The 25,070-nt window shown below is 34.5% G+C and overlaps 1 protein-coding gene across 1 annotated transcript in view; it reads right to left on the bottom strand.

The window, feature by feature from the left end:
• Window positions 1–25,070, bottom strand: part of CCDC178 (coiled-coil domain containing 178) — a 358,040-nt gene that overhangs the window by 33,715 nt on the left and 299,255 nt on the right. The window contains exon 19 of the mRNA XM_065889454.1: window positions 3,039–3,173. Within this exon, the coding sequence (XP_065745526.1) occupies window positions 3,039–3,173 (135 nt within the window). The remainder of the gene's footprint in view (window positions 1–3,038; window positions 3,174–25,070) is intronic.

The following is a 25,070-nucleotide window of genomic DNA, read 5'->3' as shown; positions in this document are numbered from 1 at the left end:
AACATGGCATTGGTTCTAAGTTTGTACAAGTTCACTTTGGCTTATATTAGAATTGCTGGGAACTAAAATCCCTACACAGATAGTGATATAAATGGCTGCAAAGTTAAATATACTGATTCCTCATTCCAGAACATAGTTCATTTTATTGCTTCCTGCTTGATCATGTAATTCAAAAGCTTATCTGGCCCACCTGGTTTTATGCCATCTGCAGAGCTGCCAATTACGCTTTTTGATGGTCTGGCAAGGAATTCCTCCAAGCCCAAGGATGATACATACTGTCTCCTTTTTCCGCTCAACATTTATTTTGAATTGCTTTTTGCTCAATATCAGTTATATACCATTTACTTTTCAGAAGGTTCATCAGATGATTTTCTCAGCAAATAGTTCACTAATATCTCATGGCATCATTATAATACTACCTTCAAAATATAAAACATTAGATTGCCCAAAGTGGACATGCTACTTAATCATAAACATAGAGAGCAACGGCATCTGGTTTGTTAAGCAATTTTTAGTCATGTTGAGAAAAACTGTAGAGATTGACGGCTGCAGACTCACTCTGCTAACATTAAATCACTCTACCATGTTTTTCTTTTTCTTTTTTAATTAATTTTTATTTGAGTAGAGTTGATTTACAATGCCATGTTTTTCTTTTTAAAGACAGGATATAATAAGTAAAAACAATATGGGCATGGAATACTTTGAGATTCCCTTAGTGGCCTTGCTACCATACACCCTTAAAAACAGAACAAGCATTGAGCTAATTTCACTGATGGTATAAAGTCCCAAGGGAGTTTAGAATCCTCCAGGAGGGGGACCTTACCAACAAGTAGGAAGTGTTAGCTGCTGAAAATACCACTGTGGTATGGTGGTATGCACAGAGTACAGTAGGAGGTCAAGGAAGATCTAATTAATTCATCTGGTTGAGGAAGGTGGGTGAAGCACTCGGGAAGGATTTTGCAGAGGAGATGTTTGATTTGAGTCAGGTGTTCTTTAACAGGAAGGTAAGCAATAGTATTGCAGAAAGAGGGAAGAATATGAGCACAGGAGTGGAAGAAGGAGTTGAATAGAAGGTGTCATGATTAGTAGGAATTTTGGAGTGACTGCAATTGACTGAAGGAACTTGTGTGGATGGATGAAGCTGGGAAGGTTAGCAGGAGTTGGGCATTGTGTACCATGTTGAGGGGTTTGGACTTGACTTATCCCAGAGGATTTCACACGTTTCTATAGTTTTAGATTAAAAGCCAAAATTGAAATCTTCTAAATGGAAGGTCTCTCCAGTAGATAAGAAAAGAATCCACTAAGTTATGCTCCTCAAGTTCCCCAAATACGATCCAGCCTTGCTGCTGTATCTCTAGGTGTTGAATTTTCGATACTGTACTATCATTTCTACCCTTTCACTTCAGCTGGTATGTGAAAGCCATAAAAATAAGTAATTTAAAATCAAGTTTGGTAAAGAATTTCTAATGAAAAATTAGAATAAGGACTATTGAAGATTATGGATTGGGAATTCATTTTACCCATATTCAAATAGTTTCTATTGACGTTTTCAATATTTCAAAATATACCCTAATTCACAAAGAGAATTTATCATTTGAAAGATTTTTAAGAATGTTTACAGTTGGGCAAGAAATATAGGATTTTTCCAAGACAGTAATTAGAACATGAAGTTTACCTCTGAATATTTAAAAGAAAACCATGGGTTACAGCCACTCTAATTTTTAATGTACTAAATGCTAACAAACATTTCTAAGGAAAAAAATATGCTCCTGACTTCTAAAATACTTCAGTTATAGTTTATACTCAAGTTCACATATGAATTTCTATTAAACCTACATATTTTAAGCACTACCTTTTCAAAACTTAAAATTTCTCCTATTATTTAATTTTTTTTTATAATCCATTATCAACAGAATCCTTAAATAAATATACTTTATATAATATACTTTATTAGAGTATGTATATAAAGCATATAAAGTATTTGAACATATACTTGTTAAAGTGCATATATACTTTATATATGGGATATATATCTACATAAGCTATATATATATACCCTCAGAAGAAAATAGCAAAAATAGCCACAAGTAAAAATGAAATTTGAAATAGCTTTGGAAGTGCTTTGCAACATCCTTTTTTTAATTGAGGTAAAAGCATCATGACGTGCACATGTAATTAAAATATTAAGAAAAGAATTTGGTTTGCTTAGTTTCAGCATGCATTGCTAATACCGCAAGTTAATAAAAATTATGTTTTTTTATGGTGATATTATTTTTGTTTTTTTATAGAAGAGGTAGTTCTTTGTTTTTTTTTGATAGAACAGGTGATGGATGTTTTCCTTTGGGAGGTTATATTTTATACATATGTAACATTTCAAATAGCAAAATATTCATTTAAAAAAATGTAAGTAGTTTTCAAATAATAGTGTTCAAATAGTTAATATGGGTTTCTAAAATAGATTAGAGTCTTAAAATAAGGAAAACTGATCCATTAAAAGTTTTTACAGACACAAATAGTAAAATTTCACACGCATCTGGAACCACTGTTACATTCTCATCCCTAATTGCTCATTTTTAAAATAAAGTCATCTCCAAATCTGCTTGGGAGGAGGAGCCTCTTGCAAAAACAGAAGGGGAAAGAAAACAGTTAAATAAAATAAACATCAGTGTCATTTTCACTGAAGTAGATTTCACACAAAAGCAACACAAGGCAACTGCTGACAGTATCTTTTAAACAGCCGGATGACATCTACAAAGCCTGAAGACTGGAAAATATATACTTATACCAAATGTATTTATAAAAACCCGTTCTGAGGTTTGTGAGCAAGAAGTTCAGTCTCCCTTTTCCCCCAAAGTAGGTATGCATGGTGTATATGCTAACTTACTGAATTCATCTTTCATGCAATTCCAGTTTATTAAAGAGGTTAAAAATTTATAAAACTCTGATGGGATATGGTTTTAATGCTTCATCACACTACCCATCATTTGCTTTTCAATCTAGATCAGAATGATCTTTCCCACTTCCCTGCAATCACCTACCTGCACAGCTAATATTTTTTGAATACTCTCTTGAGAATCTATCTGGAGCTTGGCCAGCCTCATACGGCTGTAGAGGACCACCAGCTCGAAGTGCTTCTGCCACAACTTGTGTATCCTTCTTTGTAGCTGACAGAACTAAAGGGAAGAGGGAGGGGGAAAAAACACAAGTCAGAGTAGGAGAGGAAATTAATGGCAGTGTTCAAGAAGAATGATGGAGGGAAATATAGAAAGCAGTCAATAGCCCATTCTGCACTGTACGGGCCTGACAGGAATTTCACAGTCTCTTGATTTTTCAGCCCACTCATGCGCATTCATCAGAAACCAGTCACATCTGGCCGCCAGGATGGGGGGTTAATTTTCTCTAAATGCCTCAGCAGTTTTGTTCTAGCTGAGGCAAACTCTGTGACTGCAAAGCTGATGAGTAAAATATTTCTACTTCACCCAGTTTAACTCAAAACCGATAGCCTCGGGACATATTGAACCTTTCTTTAAAAAATAATCTTTTGAAGCTTTTTTGAATGGCACATCAGGTCAAGCCAAAGTTTAAAAATGCAACTTTGAGACTTTGATGGACACCATCGCTTCTTTTTTTCCCCATAAACCCTTACCAGGGTTTGGCAATGTGTGCTTTAGAGCATGAAAAAACTAAAGAGAATTAACTTAGCCACCAACTGCTGAGGGAGAACAATAACAGGGAAGAACTTTCCAGCTCAAACTCCCTATTAATCCACCTCCCTCTGACTATGCGACATAGCAATATCTTACTGCACTAAAGTACAGTGGACATGACGTTTAGAAGTGACACTTTAAATATGGAATCTAAACACAGAAAGAAAGATTTCTCCTGTGAGAAATTTCTCTATCTTTTGGAACTTTAATCTAAAACCAACCAAACAAACAAAAAACACAGTAGAAGTGTTACCAAGGCAATATACATTTGTACTTCAACAGTTAGCATAGCTGTACCATACGGAATTGTTATAATTAGGTTATTTTCAAAGAAATAAGCTTCATAAAAATTAACGGAAAAAACATATTAAAAACTTTTTCCCATAATATATTCTGTTACTGAAACCGCTTTTATTTTTTGGTAGTTGTTTATGTTGATTTCTTTTTAGCTGTATTTTGCAGAATGAAAAGATAAACACCAAAAAATTTCAGATCAAATATTTCTTCGTAACAGAATAAAAACATGTCACATTAGAAAGGCTATTTTATGTTCTACTTATTGTTTTGGGTACTGGTTACATTTAAGAGATCCTTTGCAAAACTTCATCAAACAGTGCACATGTGACTTGTGAACTCTTCTGTATGCATATGTCAATAAACAGTTTACTTAAAAGTAACCATTTTTAAAATAGCTACCTGGTGTTGCAAGTGAATTGTTTACCATCATTATCTTCATTATGCATTGAAATGAGCAACACATAGGTATCTATGTAAACACACAGAGAAATAAAGCCTCTATCCTTGGTTAATTGGTTAACTTAGGATGAAAAAATAACCTTGAAACTATAGATATTTCAGCTAACTAAATGCCGAAATATATTACCTGAAATTAGTTTATGGGCATTTCAGATAATTTAGGATAATGAATTAAACAGTAAATCACTTTTTGAAGAGGAAAATCTGTCAACATTTTTTTCTGTAATATTTATTTAAATAAAATATTTTAATAATTTTAATATAATATTTAAAAAATTTCTGCCAGCTCTGACAGCCAATAGGGGGAGGGTGTGCTGTATCTTGACATATTCATTAAGACACTAGAACACTTTACTCAAAGCATTATATTTTTATTATGATATACACAAATATGACAAAAGGCAAATGAGAGGAAGATGAGTTCTAGTAGAATTCCTAAAAGTGAAGATAATTTTTTTTACAAGTGGACATTCTTCAATGTGTGGAAGGTTTCACAAGTGGGAGCTCATCAAACAAAGTGAATTGGATGATAATATTTCCCACACCCACATCTTAAATGAGGAGAAACTGCTGTACACAGTAAGTCAATTTTATTCACTTTTCTGTGTTCTAGCTTGAGGTAGCCACAAAGGCCTTAAATTAGTTCATATATAAGTGTTAACTGAAGCTACTTAAGAAAAGTTCCTAACGTATCAACTAAGAAAGAGTACTATCTCAAAAAACTTTAAAAAAATCTATAGCTAATAAGCCTCTAGAAAAAGACAAACCAGGAAAGAGAATAACTGAAGGCATTCTTAAAGAGAAGAATCAGAATCCAATAAAAGTCACATGTACACGTATACAGATGCACATTAAAGACAACAAGATGATCAACAATATATATGGGAAAATATTTAAGAACCCAGGAGTACAGTTAATTTAAGAGTTGGTCATGAAGACAACTCTCTTAGGAAAGTGGTTATGATAAAAGCCCAATTATAAGATGTCAGGAGACAGTGATCACTCAATAAGTACTTATTGATATTAACTCAATAAAGTGAACTGGTAAAATTTTAGTGTCAAAAGTGAAGAAGTGAATAAGACGTTCAGGAACTTACGAATTAATGGAAGAAGAGAAAAATAAACCAAGTAAATGCAAGACTCATAAAAATATAGAAAGGGAAAATTAAAGAGAGAGAGAGAGTTTAGTTATGAGTGGAAAAATCCTTCAACTGGATGCCGAATTTAGGTTGGAACCAAAGTAACTGAAGTGGTTTTTGATCTCTTCGACTTCAATTAGTCCAGTGTTTCTGGAATGAAACATTCCAATGATTACATTCCTGAAGCATAATCATTTCCTGGAACGATTACATTCCTGCCCCTCTCACTCAGATTTTAGGGAAGGTGAGGTGGGATGAGGAAGGAAGTGGTAGAGAAACAAAAAAGGACAGAGACAGCTCACCCTTCCCCCTCCCCATATCCTCAAGTCCGTTCTCTAGTAGGTCTGTGTCTTTATTCCTGTCTTACCCTTAGGTTCTTCATGACATTTTTTTCCCCTTAAATTCCATATATATGTGCTAGCATACGGTATTTGTCTTTCTCTTTCTGACTTACTTCACTCTGTATCACAGAGCGAGAGAGAGGCATGGACATATATACACTACCAAACGTAAGGTAGATAGCTAGTGGGAAGCAGCCGCATAGCACAGGGAGATCAGCTCGGTGCTTTGTGACCACCTGGAGGGGTGGGATAGGGAGGGTGGGAGGGAGGGAGACACAAGAGGGAAGAGATATGGGAACATATGTATATGTATAACTGATTCACTTTGTTATAAAGCAGAAACTAACACACCATTGTAAAGCAATTATACCCCAATAAAGAAGTTAAAAAAAAAAAAAAAAAAGGACAGAGAGGGACATCAACACACTGGGTGGGAGGTTAGCAAGGGCATTCCTTGCCCTGTATTCAGAAGTAAGAATGGAATTTAGAGCCATTGGAATTGAGACGAACTGGGCTGGGCTTAGCCCCAGGCAAGTATTTCAAGAATTTTGGAAGAGAATGGAATATTCTCATAGAAATCAAAGGAGGAGCAATGTTAGAGCAGGAGGAGTCATTTTGGAAAAAGATCCCCAACTTCACTGCCCTCCATTTTGTAAACAAAAAGAGGAAATGAGGATCTTCCTCACTTCAGGAAAGTGGAATCAGGAAACAGCTGGTATGTACTCTGAGCCATTTAAAATGGCAAAAGGGGAGGAAGAGTTTTCTGACAATGGTTTCTGACTGGTTTGAATTTGTAGCACACTTGGTAAGCTTGGTTCTAATACTTGCTTTGTGAGCTCTTTGCTGAAGGAAGCCCAAAGATGGAATTCATTGATACTTATTTTGAGATAACGATCGCTACGTACGTACTTATTCATGAAGAGGAAAACTAGTCAATGTCCATTTTGACATGGTGTATTGAGATACAGCTGGCGATCTTGTGTCAGTGTGAGCATTATATATAATGTACACTTGTGAGCACTGCATACAATGTACAGTATATGTTTCCACATTTGGTAAAAATACCTTCAGATTAAATTTGATTAGGCTCTTGAAATTTATTAACATTTTAAAGCTTGATACGCTTTGACAGTAAAACAGAATAAATGAATATTGTCGCAAGAATGAGAGAGTCTCCATTTTCTTGTTTTAATACACTATATTATATGGATTCTGTCTTTAATTGAAGTTACTTTGCTGACATAAATTCATGACATCTGCTAACTCCTATGTATCACAGAAACCTGGCTTTAATATTAAATGTTATAATGCATATATTACAACACACAAAACCTCTAATTAAATGGGTTTACATGTGTGTAAAAACACAATATGCTAAGAATAAAATAACACTATTTGATATTCCAGTTACAGGTTTCAAAATAATTAGGACTAGCCATAATCAAGTCAGCAGCAAAATATCATCTTATACCATTCTCATGTTCTTAGCATAGAGTTAGAAATTTCAAAGCGCCACCTTTTCAGGTATTTTCCAGGGCTAGGCTGGAGCATAAAATGGTCTTGTTTTCATTATGGAGGACAAGAGAATAAAGTAAAGCCTTTCTATGCCTAACCCAAAGGGGACAGTTGGAACACACTGTGAAAACAGTGAAGTAGTGTTGAAGTATTTGTTACTTAATGTCAGAGAAAACAAAGTATACATAAGTGTGATTTAAAAAATATGCCCTCAGATTATTTGATAATTCTTCCCTTTAAGAAATTAAGCAGAATTCTCTTTCCTTTGAGTATGGGCTGGCCTTAGTGACTCTCTTGTACTGAACCGAATATGGCAGAAGATAGTGTGCTACTTCCAAGAAACACACACACACACACACACACACACACACACAGAGCTGTGTCTTCTTGAGAAAGTGAATGTTTATCGGTGTAAGCTGCTACGTTTTGGCACAATTTGTTATGCAAAAATAGTTAACAATAGGTTCTTACATCTATGTTCATTAGTGATATTGGTCTGTAGTTTTCTTTCTTTGTGACATCTTTGTCTGGTTTTGGTATCAGGGTGATGGTGGCTTCGTAGAATGAGTTTGGGAGTGTTCCTCCCTCTGCTATATTTTGGAAGAGTTTGAGAAGGACAGGTGTTAGCTCTTCTCTAAATGTTTGATAGAATTCACCTGTGAAGCCATCTGGTCCTGGGCTTTTGTTTGTTGGAAGATTTTTAATCACAGTTTCAATTTAAGTGCTTGTGATTGGTCTAACAATAGGTTCTTAACTCTCCTTCTCTTCTTTCTCTTTGCCTAGCAAGGAAATAATTTACCATCCGTATTTTCTGAGTGCAAAGTAAAAGTACTCTCCTAATTTGCTGCTTGGTTTAAGACTGAAACTAATTTATTAGTAATAAGAGGTTGATTAATAACTACTTATTTTTTTATAAAGTACTTTTTAAAAAAATTAATTAGTTTATTTTTGGCTGTGTTGGGTCTTTGTTGCTGTGCGTGGGTTTTCTCTAGTTGCAGCGAGTGGGGGCTGTTCTTCATTGAGGTGGGCAGGCTTCTTATCACAGTGGCTTCTCTTGTTGTGAAGCATGGGCTCTAGGCATGTGGGCTTCAGTAGTTGCGGTTCGTGAGCTCAGTAGTTGTGGCTCGCGGGCTCTAGAGCACAGGCTCAGTAGTTGTGGTGCATGGGCTTAATTGCTCCGTGGCATGTGGGATCTTCCCGGACCAGGGCTCAAATCCGTGTCCCCTGCATTAGCAGGTAGATTCTTAACCACTGCGCCACCAGGGAAGTGCCAATAAATACTTATTGATTGATGGAATGGTTTGTATCATCCAGGAGTTCATTATTTTAATTGAAGACAGTACAGAGGAACTATAATTTAATAATCCCAGAAATTTAAAAATGTTTCATTATCCACAAATATTTTCATGTACTACATCAATATAGTAAAGAAAAAAAAATCATTCCCAAAAGATGTTGATATGAATCAACACTGAACAAAAACAATCAACAATGAAAAACTCATCGTGGCAAACTAGCAAGGAACAGAGAAAATTTCTTTAACCTGATAAAGGGTATAATCCAAAAACTTCCAACAAACAGTTTATGAAGTAGAGATACTTTGGAAACATTCCCATGAATGTCAAGGAAAAATAAGTAAGGATATCAGGAATCAATACCTCTGTTTAAAATTTTACTGGCCAAAGCAATAAGAAAATAAAAGAAAAAAGGATAGGTATAAGAGGAAGAATATCTACAGAGAAAATTTAAGAAACTCTACAAACCAATAATAGGAGGTAATGAGAGTTTAGGAACATTTTTGCTGCAAGAGTAGCAGTGAAAAAAATCAGTTACATTAAAAAAAATTAGTTATAACCAAATTTGAATTGTAATTTAAAAATCCCATTCATAATCACAATGTAAAATGTAAGATACCTAGGTTTTAATCTATTAAAGAATATGTAGGTTTTATAGAAAAAATTTAAAAACATTTTTGAAAAATATAAAATAAGGACTGAATAAATGGAGAGATATAACATGTCCACATACTGGAAGAGAGGATCATGGTCAGGCACATCAACTTTTCACAAAGTAGTCTACAATCTCATTGGGGCTCATGAAACTTGACCTAAAATTCATACGGAAGAACAAAGGACTGGGAACACCTAAGACAATTGTGAAATAGGAGAATAAGCTCAAGGAATTTGCCATGCCATATTATAAAACTTGTCACAAAGCTGTAGGAACCAAGAGCAATATCAGCATTGGAAGGGATAAACAATGGTTGATCAGAAAAGAGAGCTGAACAACACATACACTCGTATAAAATACAGAAATTTGAAATATGACAAAGATAGCATTTAAATCAGTGGAGAAAGGATGGCATAATTGGTTTACCCTATATAAGGATCCAACACAAAATTAGATCCTTAACTCATGATATACACTAATAAAAACAAGGTAGATTAAAATAAGGAAAGCTAAACTTTAAGATTTTTGTATGAAACTATGACAGACTAATAACTTTATGACTTTCAGAAGGGGAAGGATTTTTTAAACTAAATATTAAAATAATAAATTCTAATGGAAAGAATTGACAAATTTAATTACATTCAAATTTTTTAAAAAACTTAAACTTAGACTAACAAAATAAGCCACAGGCTTAGAGAAAATATTAATAACACAGCTGACAAGGATTAATTTCTTTAACATAGAAAGAGCCCCTAGAAATCAATAAAAGAAACAATACAAACGCACCAGAAAAATGGGCAAATGATACAAATAGGCAATACACCGAAAAGGAGAGTTATTTGGTCTATAAACACTTGAAAACATGTTCCACCTATAGTGGAGTACAAATATATATACCTCACACTCATCAGATTGGCAATTATTAAAAAAAAAACAGCAGTCCACACCAATTGTTGGTAAAGATGTGAAAAAACCCTGAACATTCATATACTGTTCAAATTTGTTTATAATTTGATACAAAGACTTTAAAGAGCAATTTGCCATTACATATTGAAGTTGCAGGCATATTTTTCCTTTGATCCAGAAATCATACTTAAATCTACAAATTCTAGAACAGTGGTTCTCAAGACCAGAAGGATCAGTATCACTCCAGAGCTTGTTAGGAAAACAGCCATTCAGACCCACTGAATTAGAAATTTCTGGCGCCCAGCAATTGGTGTTTTAACAAGCTCTACAAGTGATGTAACACATGCTGAAGTCTGAGAGATATTCCTTTTGAAACAGTCATAATATGTTCTCAAGGAAACAAATTAATGTTCATTTATAGCATTACTTGCAGTAATGAAAATTTGGAAACAATCTGTCTACACATGGGTAATGAAAAAATATATTGTGGCATGTTCCTACCCTAAATCCTGACATTTAAAATAAATATACTAAAATTGCAAGTGATATATATAGTAAAACACTTACATAAATAAAAAGAAAACTAATAGTTATTTTAAATTAATTACTATATAAGCATAGTATTAAAAACACAGATGAAATGATAAACACTAAGAAAAAGGCTAGTGGCTAACTCTGAGAAAGAAGGAGGAAAAGAATATTAGGAACAGGCAGATAGAGGGTTTTGAGTGCATCTATCTATACTGGTTTAATCATCCAAAGCAAATATGTCAAATGTCAAGATTTACAAAACTGGTAAAGGTACACAAAAATTTGTCATTAGTCTTTATGTCATTTGTCATTAACACTTATAGCTTACACATAACTCTGTAACTTACTGTATATTTAATTGTTTCATTAAAAAAAAGCCCACAGGCTAAGCTGACATCTCTGTAAGAAAGGTATCCTCTATATATTATGACTTGGAATTGCTTTTAGATAATTTATTATAATCTGGGTTTTTAAAAAAGTATCCTGTTACATTTAACCATCTGCTAACATATAAGAGTTTTGTTTTTATTTCATAATACAAGATTTTTGTTATGTATCTCCTAGACGTGATCTTACCCATAATAAAAGAACTACCCAAAATATTTGAGTTTACATCAATAAGGAAAGTATTACTACTTCTAGACACTTCATAAATTGCTAAAAATTTTGGTGTTTTTCTCCACACTGCTCACATATTTAATACAGTTGTTGAAGAGTAACCTTATAACTTATTTCCTACTAAATTAGAAGATGTACATACACTATTTTCATGAGAATTTGAATTTGCTAGAATTAGAGGAGGATTGGTGGTACATCCATTTGAAAAAGTATAAGGATACATAAACTGATTAACGGCGCTTTGGAGTAAGTCAAATTAGTCCTCAGACAACTGACTTTTTGTGTGTGTGATTTAAATTTTCTAAAATTATCAAATCATGAGATCGGCTTCCTAATAAGAATAATGGCAATAACATTTTCATGTCAGCCACGTTGATATCATGAAGACACTTTGTTAAGTGAAAGTTTTAAAAGGCAAAACAGATATTAACAACATATTAATCTAAATAAACAGAATTTTTTGTAAGCTTATACATACATTGTATGTTACTGTGTTGGAACAATAGTAGACTAGTGTGTTTTTTCTTTAAGAAGATTCCTTAAATTGCTCTCTGTGCATTACAGAACATAAATATCATTGCAAACATGCTTTAGATAAAATTAACTCATTTTTAGAGACATATGGTGCCAAAGATTAACTCCCCAAAGACATAATTTAACTGGCTTTTGCAATTTAGGAACCCTGCAAAAAAGGAAGGGAACATTTCAAGGAAATGAGAAATGTCCTTATAATGAATTTCTGCTTATAAGAATCAGACATAACAACAGTCTTTTTAATTAAAATACAAATACCATATGTATAGTTATCTGAAAATGAACTATAAATTGTTTTGCCAGGAAACAAAGACCAGTCAGTACTGAAAACACAGAAGTTCCTTGAAATACAAAGGTAATACTTGGCAGGACCAATAACTCATGGACAGCAAAGTTCTTTATCTATGAATAATGATTTGTCCATTATTGGACATGTTTTCAATGCAACTGCTGAAGATTTGACTATATGAGACAGATCTTTAAACAATACCTCACTTATACTTTTTGGAAGAAAAATATCCTTATAAAAACTGGATGGTAGTTTAAAAGAACACAGAATTTTTCTGCATACACAAGAAAAATCCATTAGATGCACCATTCAAACAGGAAATTAATAGAATCACTGCAATAAACAACCCTCATCAATGCAACATGTAGGACAAATATGAGAGGTGTGGAACATTCCACATTCTTGAAGCAAAAATCAATTCCCAATACACTGGGGTGGGAACTGGGCGTGAGGGTGTGGTGCTGGCGATGTGTGACATTTGTTAGAGGTTACCAGATTTCTGAAGGAAGTATCTGTGTATGCATGGATTAACTCACCACAGGTATCTGAAAATTTCATAGTACATCTGATGTGACTGCTAGTGAGCTTGAGAATTTCATAGGTGAGAAACCTGCAGCCTAAGAATAGAAATATTAGGAAGATTTTTTACTGTGGGAGAAAATTAAAGGATTTCAGATAATCTCCTTGTGTTTCTTACCTATAAACATAGTCAAACAGTCCAACTGTAGAAGCAGCTCTAAGAAAAAATGATGTGTATTTGACAAAGAAGAGAAAAAAATCCTATATTCCGCAGATTTGCATTTGTACCTTAGGTAATCCAATTAAAATCATACTTAAAGCTTTGACAAAGCATGATAAAGGAAATAACAGTATTTTCCTATAGGAACATATTTTAGGTGATTAATAGGAACAGACATATAGTCATACATTTGCACGAGACTATTAAAATAATGATTATAATTTCTGACCTGCCTGTTATAAGGTTCCACATACTGAAAGCATACTGCCTTTTTCTATTTCTGACAGATAAATAAAACTGATAAGCAAAGATATGTGCATGCAATTTTAATGCAACAGACTGATGCGAACTGCAGCTCACAAGGCAAATAGCATAAGCCCTATCAGTTCTGTTTATTGTAATAAACCAAACAATGGCAATTACAAACTACTCCACGGATTTTTGGCATGGCAGGAATGACAGATCTACAAAACCCAGTTAATACTGATCTTTTTAGAGTTTTCAGTTACCAAGCGGCACATGTACAATACACAAATCTCAAAAGTAATGAGATATTTCTTTATTATCAAATCTGTTCCACAGACTGGTGTTAAAGATCACGTAGCTCATTTCTGGAAATCTCTTTGTCAACTGCTTAGGTATACTTAAGAAAAATAAAACATGCATTCCCAAATCTGGAGCTACTCTATACTCTAATTATAAAGGGCTACTCTATTACTCTAATTATATAAATAATAATACATTTCAAGATTCTGTATTTGGAACTCTGCTAATACATTAAAAACGCTGATGACATGAGAGAAAACAAGCTGATCCATAACAGACACTGCTTTTACCATTTGTTCTAGGGTTCTGTCTGTTGTTTTTTTTCCTCGCTTTCTTTTCTTCTGAGCTGTGTGCTAGCAGGGTCTTGGTGTTCTGGCCAGGTGTCGGGTCTGAGCCTCTGAGGATACTGGACCACCAGAAACCTCCTGGACCCACATAATACTGATTGGCAAGAGCTCTCCCAGAGATCTTCGTTTCAACACTAAGACCCAGCTCCACCCCATGGCCAGCAAGCTCCAGAGCTGGATGCTCAATGCCAAATTACTAGCAAGTCAGGAACACAACCTCATCCATTAGCAGGGAAGCTTTCTAAAGTCATACTAAGTTCACATACACCCCAAAACACACCACCAGATGTGGCCTTGCCCACCAGAAGGAAAAGATACAGCCCCAGCCACCAGAACACAGGCACCAGTCCCCTCCACCAGGAAGCCTAACAAGCCACAGAACCAACCCCACCCACTGGGGGCAGACACCAAAAATAATGGGAACTACAAACCTGCAGCCTGCGAAAAAGAGATCCCAATCACAGTAAGTTAAATAAAATGAGAAACCAGAGGAATATGCAGCAGATGAAGAAGCAAGGTAAAAACCCACAGACAAACAAATGAAGAGGAAATAGGCAGTCTACCTGAAAAAGAATTCAGAGTGATGATAGTAAAGATGATCCAAAATTTCAGAAATAGAATGGAGAAAATATAAGAAACGTTTAACAAGGACCTAGAAGAACTTAAGAGCAAACAAACAATGATGAACAACACTATGAATGAAATAAAAAATACTCTAGAAGGAATCAATAGCAGAATAACTGAGGCAGAAGAACAGATAAGTAACCTGGAAGATAAAATAGTGGAAATAACTGCTGCAGAGCAGAATAAAGATAAAAGAATGAAAAGAATTGAGGCCAGCCTCAGAGACATCTGCGACAACATTAAATGCACCAACATTCGAATTATAGGGGTCCCAGAAGAAGAAGAGAGAAAGAAGGGGACTGAGAAATATTTGAAGAGATTATAGTTAAAAACTTCCCTAATATGGGAAAGGAAACAGTCAAGCAAGTCCAGGAAGCACATAGAGTCCCAAATAGGATAAATCCAAGGAGAAACATGCCAAGACACATATTAAGCAAATTACTAAAAAATAAATACAAAGAAAACATATTAAAAGCAGCAAGGGAAAAACAACAAATAACATACAAGGGAATCCCCATAAGGTTAACAGCTGATCTTTCAGCAGAAACTTTCCAAGCCAGAAGGGAGTGGCAGGACATATTTAAAGTGATGAAAGGGCAAAACCTACAACCAGGATTACTCTACCCAGCAAGGATCTCATTCAAATTCGACGGAGAAATTAAAACCTTTACAGACAAGCAAAAGCTTAGAGAATTCAGAACCACCAAACCAGCATTACAACAAATGCTAAAGGAACTTCACTAGGCAGGAAACACAAGACAAGGAAGAGACCTACAATAACAAGCCCAAAAGAATTAATAAAAAGGTAATAGGAACATACATACCGATAATTACCTTAAATGTAAATGCATTAAATGCTCCAACCAAAAGACATAGACTGGCTGAATGGATACAAAAACAAGACCCCTATATATGTGGTCTACAAGAGACCCACTTCAGACCTTGGGACACATACAGACTGAAAGTGAGGGGATGGAAAAAGATATTCCATGCCAATGGAAATCAAAAGGTAGCTGGAGTAGCAATATTCATATCAGACAAAATAGACTTTAAAATAAAGACTATTACAGGAGACAAAGAAGGACACTACATAATGATCAAAGGATCAACCAAGAAGAAGATATAACAATTGTAAATATTTATGCATGCAATATAGGAACACCTCAATACGTAAGGTAAATGCTAACAGCCATAAAAGGGGAAATCGACAGTAACACAATTATAGTAAGGGACTTTAACACCTCACTTTCACCAACGGACAGATCATCCAAAATGAAAATAAATAAGGAAACACAATCTTTAAAAGACACATTAGGCGAGATAGACTTAACTGATATTTACAGGACATTCCGTCCAAAAACAACAGAATACTCTTTCTTCTCAAGTGCTCATGGAACATTCTCCAGGATAGATGATATCTTGGGTCACAAATCAAGTCTTGGTAAATTTAAGAAAATTAAAATGGTATCAAGTACCTTTTCCAACCACAACACTATGAAACTAGATATGAATTACAGGAAAAACACTGTAAAAAATACAAACACATGGAGGCTAAACAATTTGCTAGTAAAAAAACAAGAGATCACTGAAGAAATCAAAGAGGAAATCAAAAAATACCTAGAAACAAATGACAATGAAAACACGATGATCCAAAACCTATAGGATGCAGCAAAAGCAGTTCTAAGAGGGAAGTTTACAGCAATACAATCCTACCTCAAGAAATAAGAAACGTCTCAGATAAACAACCTAACTTACACCTAAAGCAATGAGAGAAGGAACAAAAAAACCCAAAGTTAGCAGAAGGAAAGAAATCATAAAGATCAGATCACAAATAAATGAAGGAAACAATAGCAAAGATCAATAAAACTAAAAGCTAGTTCTTTGAGAAGATAAATAAAATTGATATACCATTAGCCAGACACAACAAGGAAAAAAGGGAGAAGACTTAAATCAATAGAATTAGAAATGAAAAAGTAGAAGTAACAAGTGACACTGCAGAAATACAAAGGATCATGAGAGACTACTACAAGCAACTATATGCCAATAAAATGGACAACCTGGAAGATATGGACAAATTCTTAGAAAAGCACAATGTTCTGAGACTGATCTAGAAAGAAATAGAAAATAAACAGACCAATCACAAGCACTGAAATTGAAACTGTGATTAAAAATCTTCCAACAAACAAAAGCCCAGGACCAGATGGCTCAACAGGCGAATTCTATCAAACATTTAGAGAAGAGCTAACGCCTATCCTTCTCAAACTCTTCCAAACTATAGCAGAGGGAGGAACATTCCCAAACTCGTTCTACGAGGCCACCATTACCCTGATATCAAAACCAGGCAAAGATGTCACAAAGAAAGAAAACTACAGGCCAATATCACTGATGAACATAGATGCAAAAATCCTCAACAAAATAGTAGCAAACAGAATCCAATAGCACATTAAAAGAATCATACACCACGATCAAGTGGGATTTATTCCAGGAATGCAGGGATTCTTCAATATACGCAAATTAATCAATGTGATACACCATATTAACAAATTGAAGGAGAAAAACCATATGATTATCTCAATAGATGCAGAAAAAGCTTTCAAGAAAATTCAACACCCATTTACGATAAGAAGCCTCCAGAAAGTAGGCATAGAGGGAACTTATCTCAACATAATAAAGGCCATATATGACAAATCCACAGCCAACATTGTTCTCTATGGTGAAAAACTGAAACCATTTCCTCTAAGATCAGGAACAAGACAAGGTTGTCCACTCCCACTGCTATTATTGAACATAGCTTTGGAAGTTTTAGCCACAGCAATCAGAGAAGAAAAGGAAATAAAAGGAATCCAAATCAGAAAAGAAGAAGTAAAGCTGTCACTGTTTGCAGATGACATGATACTATACATAGAGAATCCTAAAGATGCCACCAGAAAACTACTAGAGCTCATCAATGAATTTGGCAAAGTAGCAGGATACCAAATTAATGCACAGAAATCTCTTGCATTCCTATACACTAATGATGAAAAATCTGAAAGAGAAATTAAGGAAACACTCCCATTTACCAATGCAACAAAAAGAATAAAATACCTACGAATAAACCTTCTTAAGGAGACAAAAGACCTGTATGCAGAAAACTATAATGGTGTAAGAAATTAAAGATGATAGAAACTGATGGAGCGAAATACCATGCTCTTGGTTTGGAAGAAAGAACATTGTGAAAATGACTATACTGCCCAAAGCAATCTACATGTTCAATGCAATCCCTATCAATCTACCCATGGCATTTTTTAGAGAACTAGAACAAAAAATTTCACAATTTGTATGGAAACACAAAAGACCCCAAATAGCCAAAGCAATCTTGAGAAAGAAAAATGGAGCTGGAGGAATCAGGCCCCCAGACTTCAGACTATACTACAAAGCTATAGTAATCAGGACAGTATGCTACTGGCACAAAAACAGAAATATAGATCAATGGAACAGGATAGAAAGCCCAGAGATAAACACATGCACCTATCATCATCTTATTTTGGATAAAGGAGGCAAGAATACACAATGGAGAAAAGACAGCCTCTTCAATAAGTGGTGCTGGGAAAACTGGATGGCTACCTGTAAAAGAATGAAATGAGAACACTCCCTAAGACCATACACAAAAATAAACTCTAAATGGATTAAAGACCTAAATGTAAGGCCAGACACTATAAAACTCTTTGAGGAAAACACAGGCAGAGCACTGTATGTCATAAATCACAGCAAGATCCTTTTTGACCCACCTCCTAGAGAAATGGAAATAAAAACGAAAATAAACAAATGGGTCCTAATGAAACTTAAAAGCTTTAGCACAGCAAAGGAAACCATAAAGAAGATGAAAAGACAACCCTCAGAATGGGAGAAAATATTTGCAAATGAAGCAACTGACAAAGGATTAATCTCCAAAATATACAAGCAGCTCATGCAGCTCAATATCAAAATAACAAATACCCTAATCCAAAAGTGGGCAGAAGACTTAAATAGACATTTCTCCAAAGAAGATATACAGATTGCCAACAAACACATGAAAGGATGCTCAACATCACTAATCATTAGAGAAATGCAAATCAAAACTACAATGTGGTATCACCTCACACCAGTCAGAATGGTCATCATCAAAAAAATCTACAAACAATAAATGCTGGGGAATGTCTGGAGAAAAAGGAACCCTCTTGCACTGTTGGTAGGAATGTGAATCGATACAGCCACTATGGAGAACAGCGTGGAGGTTCCTTAAAAACCTAAAAATAGATCTACCATACAACCCAGCAATCCCACTACTGGGCATATACCCTGAGAAAACATAATTCAAAAAGAGTCATGTACCACAATGTTCATTGCAGCTCTACGTACAATAGCCAGGACACGGAAGCAACCTAAGTGTCTGTCAACAGATGAATGGATAAAGAAGATGTGGCACATATATACAATGGAATATTATTTGGCCATAAAAAGAAACAAAACTGAGTTATTGGTAGTGATGTGGATGGACCCAGAGTCTGTCATACAGAGTGAAGTAAGTCAGAAAGAGAACAACAAATACCATATGCTAACACATATATATGGAATCTAAAAAAAAAAAAGGTTCTGAAGAACCTAGGGGCAGGACAGGAATAAAGACACAGAGGTAGAGAAAGGACTTGAGGACACGGGGAGGGGGAATGGTAAGCTGGGATGAAGTGAAAGAGTAGCATTGACATATATACACTACCAAATGTAAAATAAATAGCTAGTGGGAAGCAGCTGCATAGCAGAGGGAGGTCAGCTCCGTGGTTTGTGACCACCTAGAGTTGTGGGAGAGGGAGGGTGGGAGGGAGGTGCAAGAGGGAGGAGCTATTTGGATATATGTATACATATTTTGATTCACTTTGTTATACAGCAGAAACTAACACAACATTGTAAAGCAATTATACTCTAATAAAGATGTTTAAAAAAATAAAATAAATGTGTTCACAGAATATGAAAAAAAAATAAACTACAGCTCAAACAACGATGGCTCTCAATCTTTATCTTCAAAACCAACATCTCTAAGCCTGACTGGTCTCTAACATTACTACTGGACACTCTCCCCTATCTACTCAATGGGACCCCAAGGTCAAAGCTCAAAGATGAATCCACTGGGTCTAGAGACCTTCTCATCCTACCTACTTTCTCTTCCTATTGTCCTGTGATTTAGAATGAGATTCCACCATCCATTATGTTGCTCAAGCCAAAATCCTTGGAGCCCATACTCACTTCCCTCAACCAAATCTCTCATCATCCATTGACTCACTATGTTCTATTAATTTTAGTTTTTAATTATTTTTCGATTGGATTCTTTGTTCCCTTCTCACCACTGATTCCTACCATTGTTATTAAATTTACCATTTTGGCTTGAGAGGATAAAATTATGGCCAAAATGCTAACTTTTCTAATAGTGGTAGGAATTGAGTATCTCAAGAGTCCTGTGATATACCAGGTGAGATTAGTGGGAGGGAGAAGATGCACTGTTGATTATGGGGTTATGCAATTTTTGAAAGCATGGAAATATCTTCAAATTTTCCAAGGACTATGAACATTGCTTTTAAATGGAGGCCCTTGCAAATGCACATTTAATGAAGAGGTAAGAATATCTGTCAACAGTAATGAGACATACCTACAAGCAATTGAGGAATTTATATTTTAAAAGATAGTTTGTTTTCCAAAGTACTTTAAGCAGGTCTGTATCAAGTTTATTTTATTTACTTCAACATTTTGCCATAGTTCATGCAGATATAGCTTTCTCATCTATATTTATTGATTACAAATTTCAAATTAATATCATCTGAGTAAATTAGTTCCTACTTTATTTAGGCAAATATATATTCAGATATTTGCTCTCAACAGATAATCCTGCCCTACATTTTTATAGTATTTACAGCAGAGATATATACTGTATCACTCCCATTATCTCATTTGTACTTAAAACATTTCTAGGCAGAAGGCAGTGTGGCTACTACTATTCATTCATAAAGCAGACTTTTATCGAGAAACTGTTTTGTGTCAGAGCCTGTCCTTTACATCCAGTGGATGTAAGGATCCATTGCACCAGCTAGTTTCTATCTTCAATGTGGCTCAGAGGGACATAGCAGATAAATATATCTTTTATGTAGATAGATAAATGTAGAATATGGACAGAAAGCAGTAGACGACAAGATCTCAGAGAAGGAGTAACTAGCCATTTTTGCATAAGTTGGGAAGATTCCTGTAGAAAGTGATACAATAGCTAAGTTCAGCAGGAGTTAGCCAAATGAAGCAATACCAAGCAGGACAGTTGCCCCAGGCTCCCCAACTAGTATGAGACAGAGGTGAAACTTGATCTTAGCTTATCTTCCTGTTCTCTTCCCACTAAGTGAATTATTTATAGCTGTAAATCTCAACTTAAACAAGTTTATTACTTCATAGTATAACTAAGGGCCTTTCACAAGCAATTCATAGGAAACCTTAAGAGAGGGTTGTTACTAGCAAAGACTTCACATTATTCTCACTTGCGTCAAGCAGAATAAATAAAACAGACACATAACATTTGCTTGAAAGAAAGATTTTTAAAACTTCAGTGACTTTTAAAGGTGGCTGACACAGTTTGCCACTGCATAAGGATTTTATTTAATTATTCAATTAATTAAGTAAATGCCCCCCCCAATGGAATCTCTCTCCTGATATTGTCCTGTTTAAAATTTTAGTGGCATAAATAAAAGCAAAAATAAACAAATAGGACCTAATTAAACTTAAAAGCTTTTGCAAAGCAAAGGAAACCATCAACAAAACAAAGACAATTTGCCATTTGTAGCAACATGGACTTAGAGGGCATTTTGCTAAGTGAAAAATAAATACTGTATGATATCATTTATATGTGGAATCCAAAAAATACAATGCACTGGTGAATATAACAAAAAAGAATGGGAGAAGATATTTGCAAATGATGTGACTGATCAGGAATTAATAGCCAACATATATAAATAGCTCATATAACACAACATCAAGAAAACAAACAACTCAATTAAAAAATGGGCAGAAGAACTGAACAGTTTTCCAAAGAGGAAATGCAGGTGGCCAACAGGCACATGAAAATATGCTCAACGTTGTTAACCATCAGGGAAATGCAAAGCAAAATCACAATATCACCTCACATCTGTCAGAATGGCTATTATCAAAAAGACCACAAATAACAAATGTTGGTGAGGATGTGGAGAAAAGGGAGCCCTCATACACTGTTGGTGGGAAGGCAAATTGGTGCAGCCACTGTGGAAAACATTACAGAGGTTTCCTAAAAAATGAAAAAGACAACCATATGATCCAGCAATTCCACTCCTGGGTATATATCTGAAGAAAATGAAAACACTAGTTAGAAAAAAATAGGCACCCCAAAGTTCATAGCAGCATCATTTATAGTAGCCAAGATATAGAAGCATCCTAAGTGTCCATCAACAGAAGAATGGACAAAGAAGATGTGGGATACAAACACACACACACACACACAATGGAATACTACTCAGTCATACAAAAGAATGAAAATTTGCCATTTGTAGCAACATGGACTTAGAGGGCATTTTGCTAAGTGAAAAATAAATACTGTATGATATCATTTATATGTGGAATCCAAAAAATACAATGCACTGGTGAATATAACAAAAAAGAAGCAGACTCACAGATACAGAGAACAAACTAGTGGTTATCAGTGGGAAACAGAGAGGGGCAATATAAGGATGGGGGAGTGGGAGGCACAAACTATTGGATGTAAGATAGGCTCAAGGACATATTGTACAACACGGGGAATACAGCCAATATTTTGTAATAACTGTGAATGGAAACTAACCTTTAAAAACTATAAATTTTTTTAAAAAAATTTTAAATACAAATAAAATTTTAGTGCCAAAATTTTGGGTAAGACATTATCAACAAAGAAGTAACAGTGAGCCAGAAAGCAGTCATTAATTTACTACGCCAAACTGAATTTACACAGTATGCAAGGTAACAGCATCTCAGTAGAGATGATATCCCCAGAGGAAATGGTTTGATGATAAAGCTCAGATAGTTTGGAAAAGACTGAGGGAGGAGAATCCAAAGCACAAAATTAGGCCAAGTGAAGTCAGAGTTTGAGATGTCATCGAAAGCGACTAGGATGGTAAGAAACAGGATGAGGTCATGGGCAGTGAAAGTGAGAATGACGCTGCAAAACTGATGGAAGGTGGGAAAACCAGTGCAAATTCTCTCTGGAGGGAAGCAGTCTTAAATTGGGACACACATTTTACAGAGATGAAGATCTGTGAGCTCTCAAAGATTACTAAATATATGCAGTGGAAACAATGCGATTCAGAGAAGACCACTACATATAGCCTTCAAAGATTTCAGATATCACATCAGAAAATGAAATACAATGTACAAAATATTTAAGGATATAAAGGAAGGAATTACATGCTATCTGCTAGTGAAATGAATCTCCAAATTTCTGGGGAAAGATACACAGCAAGCATATATGTTTAGGTCCAGGAAAAGTACTGTTTGAGAACAACTATAATGAAGAAACATTTTAGATAAAGTAAAACTGTGTTTATGTCCTATGTTCCTACCAGAAAGGACATAAACAGAGAAGGAAAATGATCCCAGAGAGAGGATATAATTGCAAGGGGAAATGGTGAACAATAATTAAAAATGTAAATATGTAAAGTCAAACAAACACTGTCAGTACAAAATTACAAGCAATGGTAATAAAAATTATAATATCTAATTTGAGAATCTAAAAGAAAGATAGACACATATGCTTTATAACAATAGTATATATGTCTATCAGTAATATGAATTAAAATGCTCTAACATATCATAGTGTACTTAAAATATGCTCTGTACTAAAATAAAATATGAGGCACATTTTGTTATCAGATATTCATGGGAAAATTTAAAGTATATTAATAAAAATAAAATTTCAAATAAAATGTTAGAAATAGTGTTTGACTTTCAAACTAAAGGAGAAAAATGGAATAAAAAAAAAACCAAACAGAACGAGGAAAGATTTCTTAATCAATTAAAAGCCAAGTAGGGAGAAAAAGGAAGCAACAGAAAAAGCAGGACAAAAGGAAACAAAAAGATAACAGAATGAAATACAAATATATAATTGATTACAATAACCACATATGAATTACTCTCATCACTTCAGACAGAAGATTAGATTTAAAAACCGTGCTTATATATACTTTACAAGAAGCACACTAAAATCTAAAGATATAAAAGATTGAAACTAAATAGTCAAAAGTAGTATACTAGGCAGATAGTAGCCCAATGAAATCTTAGGTATATAAGGCAAAAGAGACTTTAAGACAAATAGCATTCTTAGATATAGAGATGATCAATATATATGTATAAAGGAAAATAGTTGTTCAATTAATGAGAAACACATATCAACCAAATATTTGTATGGAGCTAATGACTAAGAATGGAAATCAATGAATGTTTCAACATATAAGAGACTTCAACATAGCCATCTGTTCTGGCAAATCAAAAGTTAAAATAATGATGATTAACAGGCTTAACAATCTTGATCTAGCAAATATGTATATATACATACACTCACACACACACACACACATGTCCCAAATTATAAACTGCACTGTCTTCTTGAGCATAAATAAAACTCTAAAACTTGAAACTTGCATAAATTAAAGCATTAACCATATACAGTTCTATTAGATTATAAAACAAGTCTTATCTTTTCAAAGAACTGGTGCAGTATAAACTATGTTCTTAAGATAAAAGCAATTAAATTAGAAGTCAAAAAAACCCACAAAATATCTTCTGAAATTTATGAGTACAGTTCTAAATAAAAGATGAATCAAAATAAATCATAATAGATTTCTAAGTACTTAATACTGAATGATAATTAAACAAATATCAAACATATAGGATGCAACCAAATGATACTTAGAGGAACATCTATAGCCTTCTATTCTTATGTTGGAATCATTATGTAGCACACTTTAATATGTAATTGTGTTTGTCAATTATTCCTCAGTAAAGTTGCAAAGTAAAAAAAATGAAGTAAGAGGAAAGGCAGAAATTAAGATGTCATACAAATAAAACAGTGAATGGAGAAGAACAGAATTCTTTCTCCAAAAATGTTGGGAAAGAATTTAACAAAATAGAAATCAAATATATGATGAAAAAAATTCACAAAGGCAGAGCTGGTTATTAGAAAAGACCAATAAAATAAACAAACTTCCACCAGGATTGACATAATGAAATAGAAAGTAAAAATTAATACTATTTGAACTAAAAAGAGAAACAGCCCCTTGTGTCTTCATGCTGTGCCCTGGTGCTTCCCCATTTGGATCTTCAAAGTTTGTGTAGAGAAGTCTTCTGGAAGATCTCCTTTCTACATTTACAACAAAAGTTTTCTATGTTTGATCCTCTCTACTCTGAATTACTATCTTGAGACACATCCCTACATGAACTATAAGTAGTCCAATTAACCAATTTCTATTTCATGTATCAA

Source organism: Phocoena phocoena, chromosome 13, assembly GCF_963924675.1.
Source record: "Phocoena phocoena chromosome 13, mPhoPho1.1, whole genome shotgun sequence".
Taxonomy (NCBI): Eukaryota; Metazoa; Chordata; class Mammalia; order Artiodactyla; family Phocoenidae; genus Phocoena; species Phocoena phocoena.
Note: the sequence above shows the minus strand (reverse complement) of the source record. Positions and strands in the feature narration are given on the sequence as shown.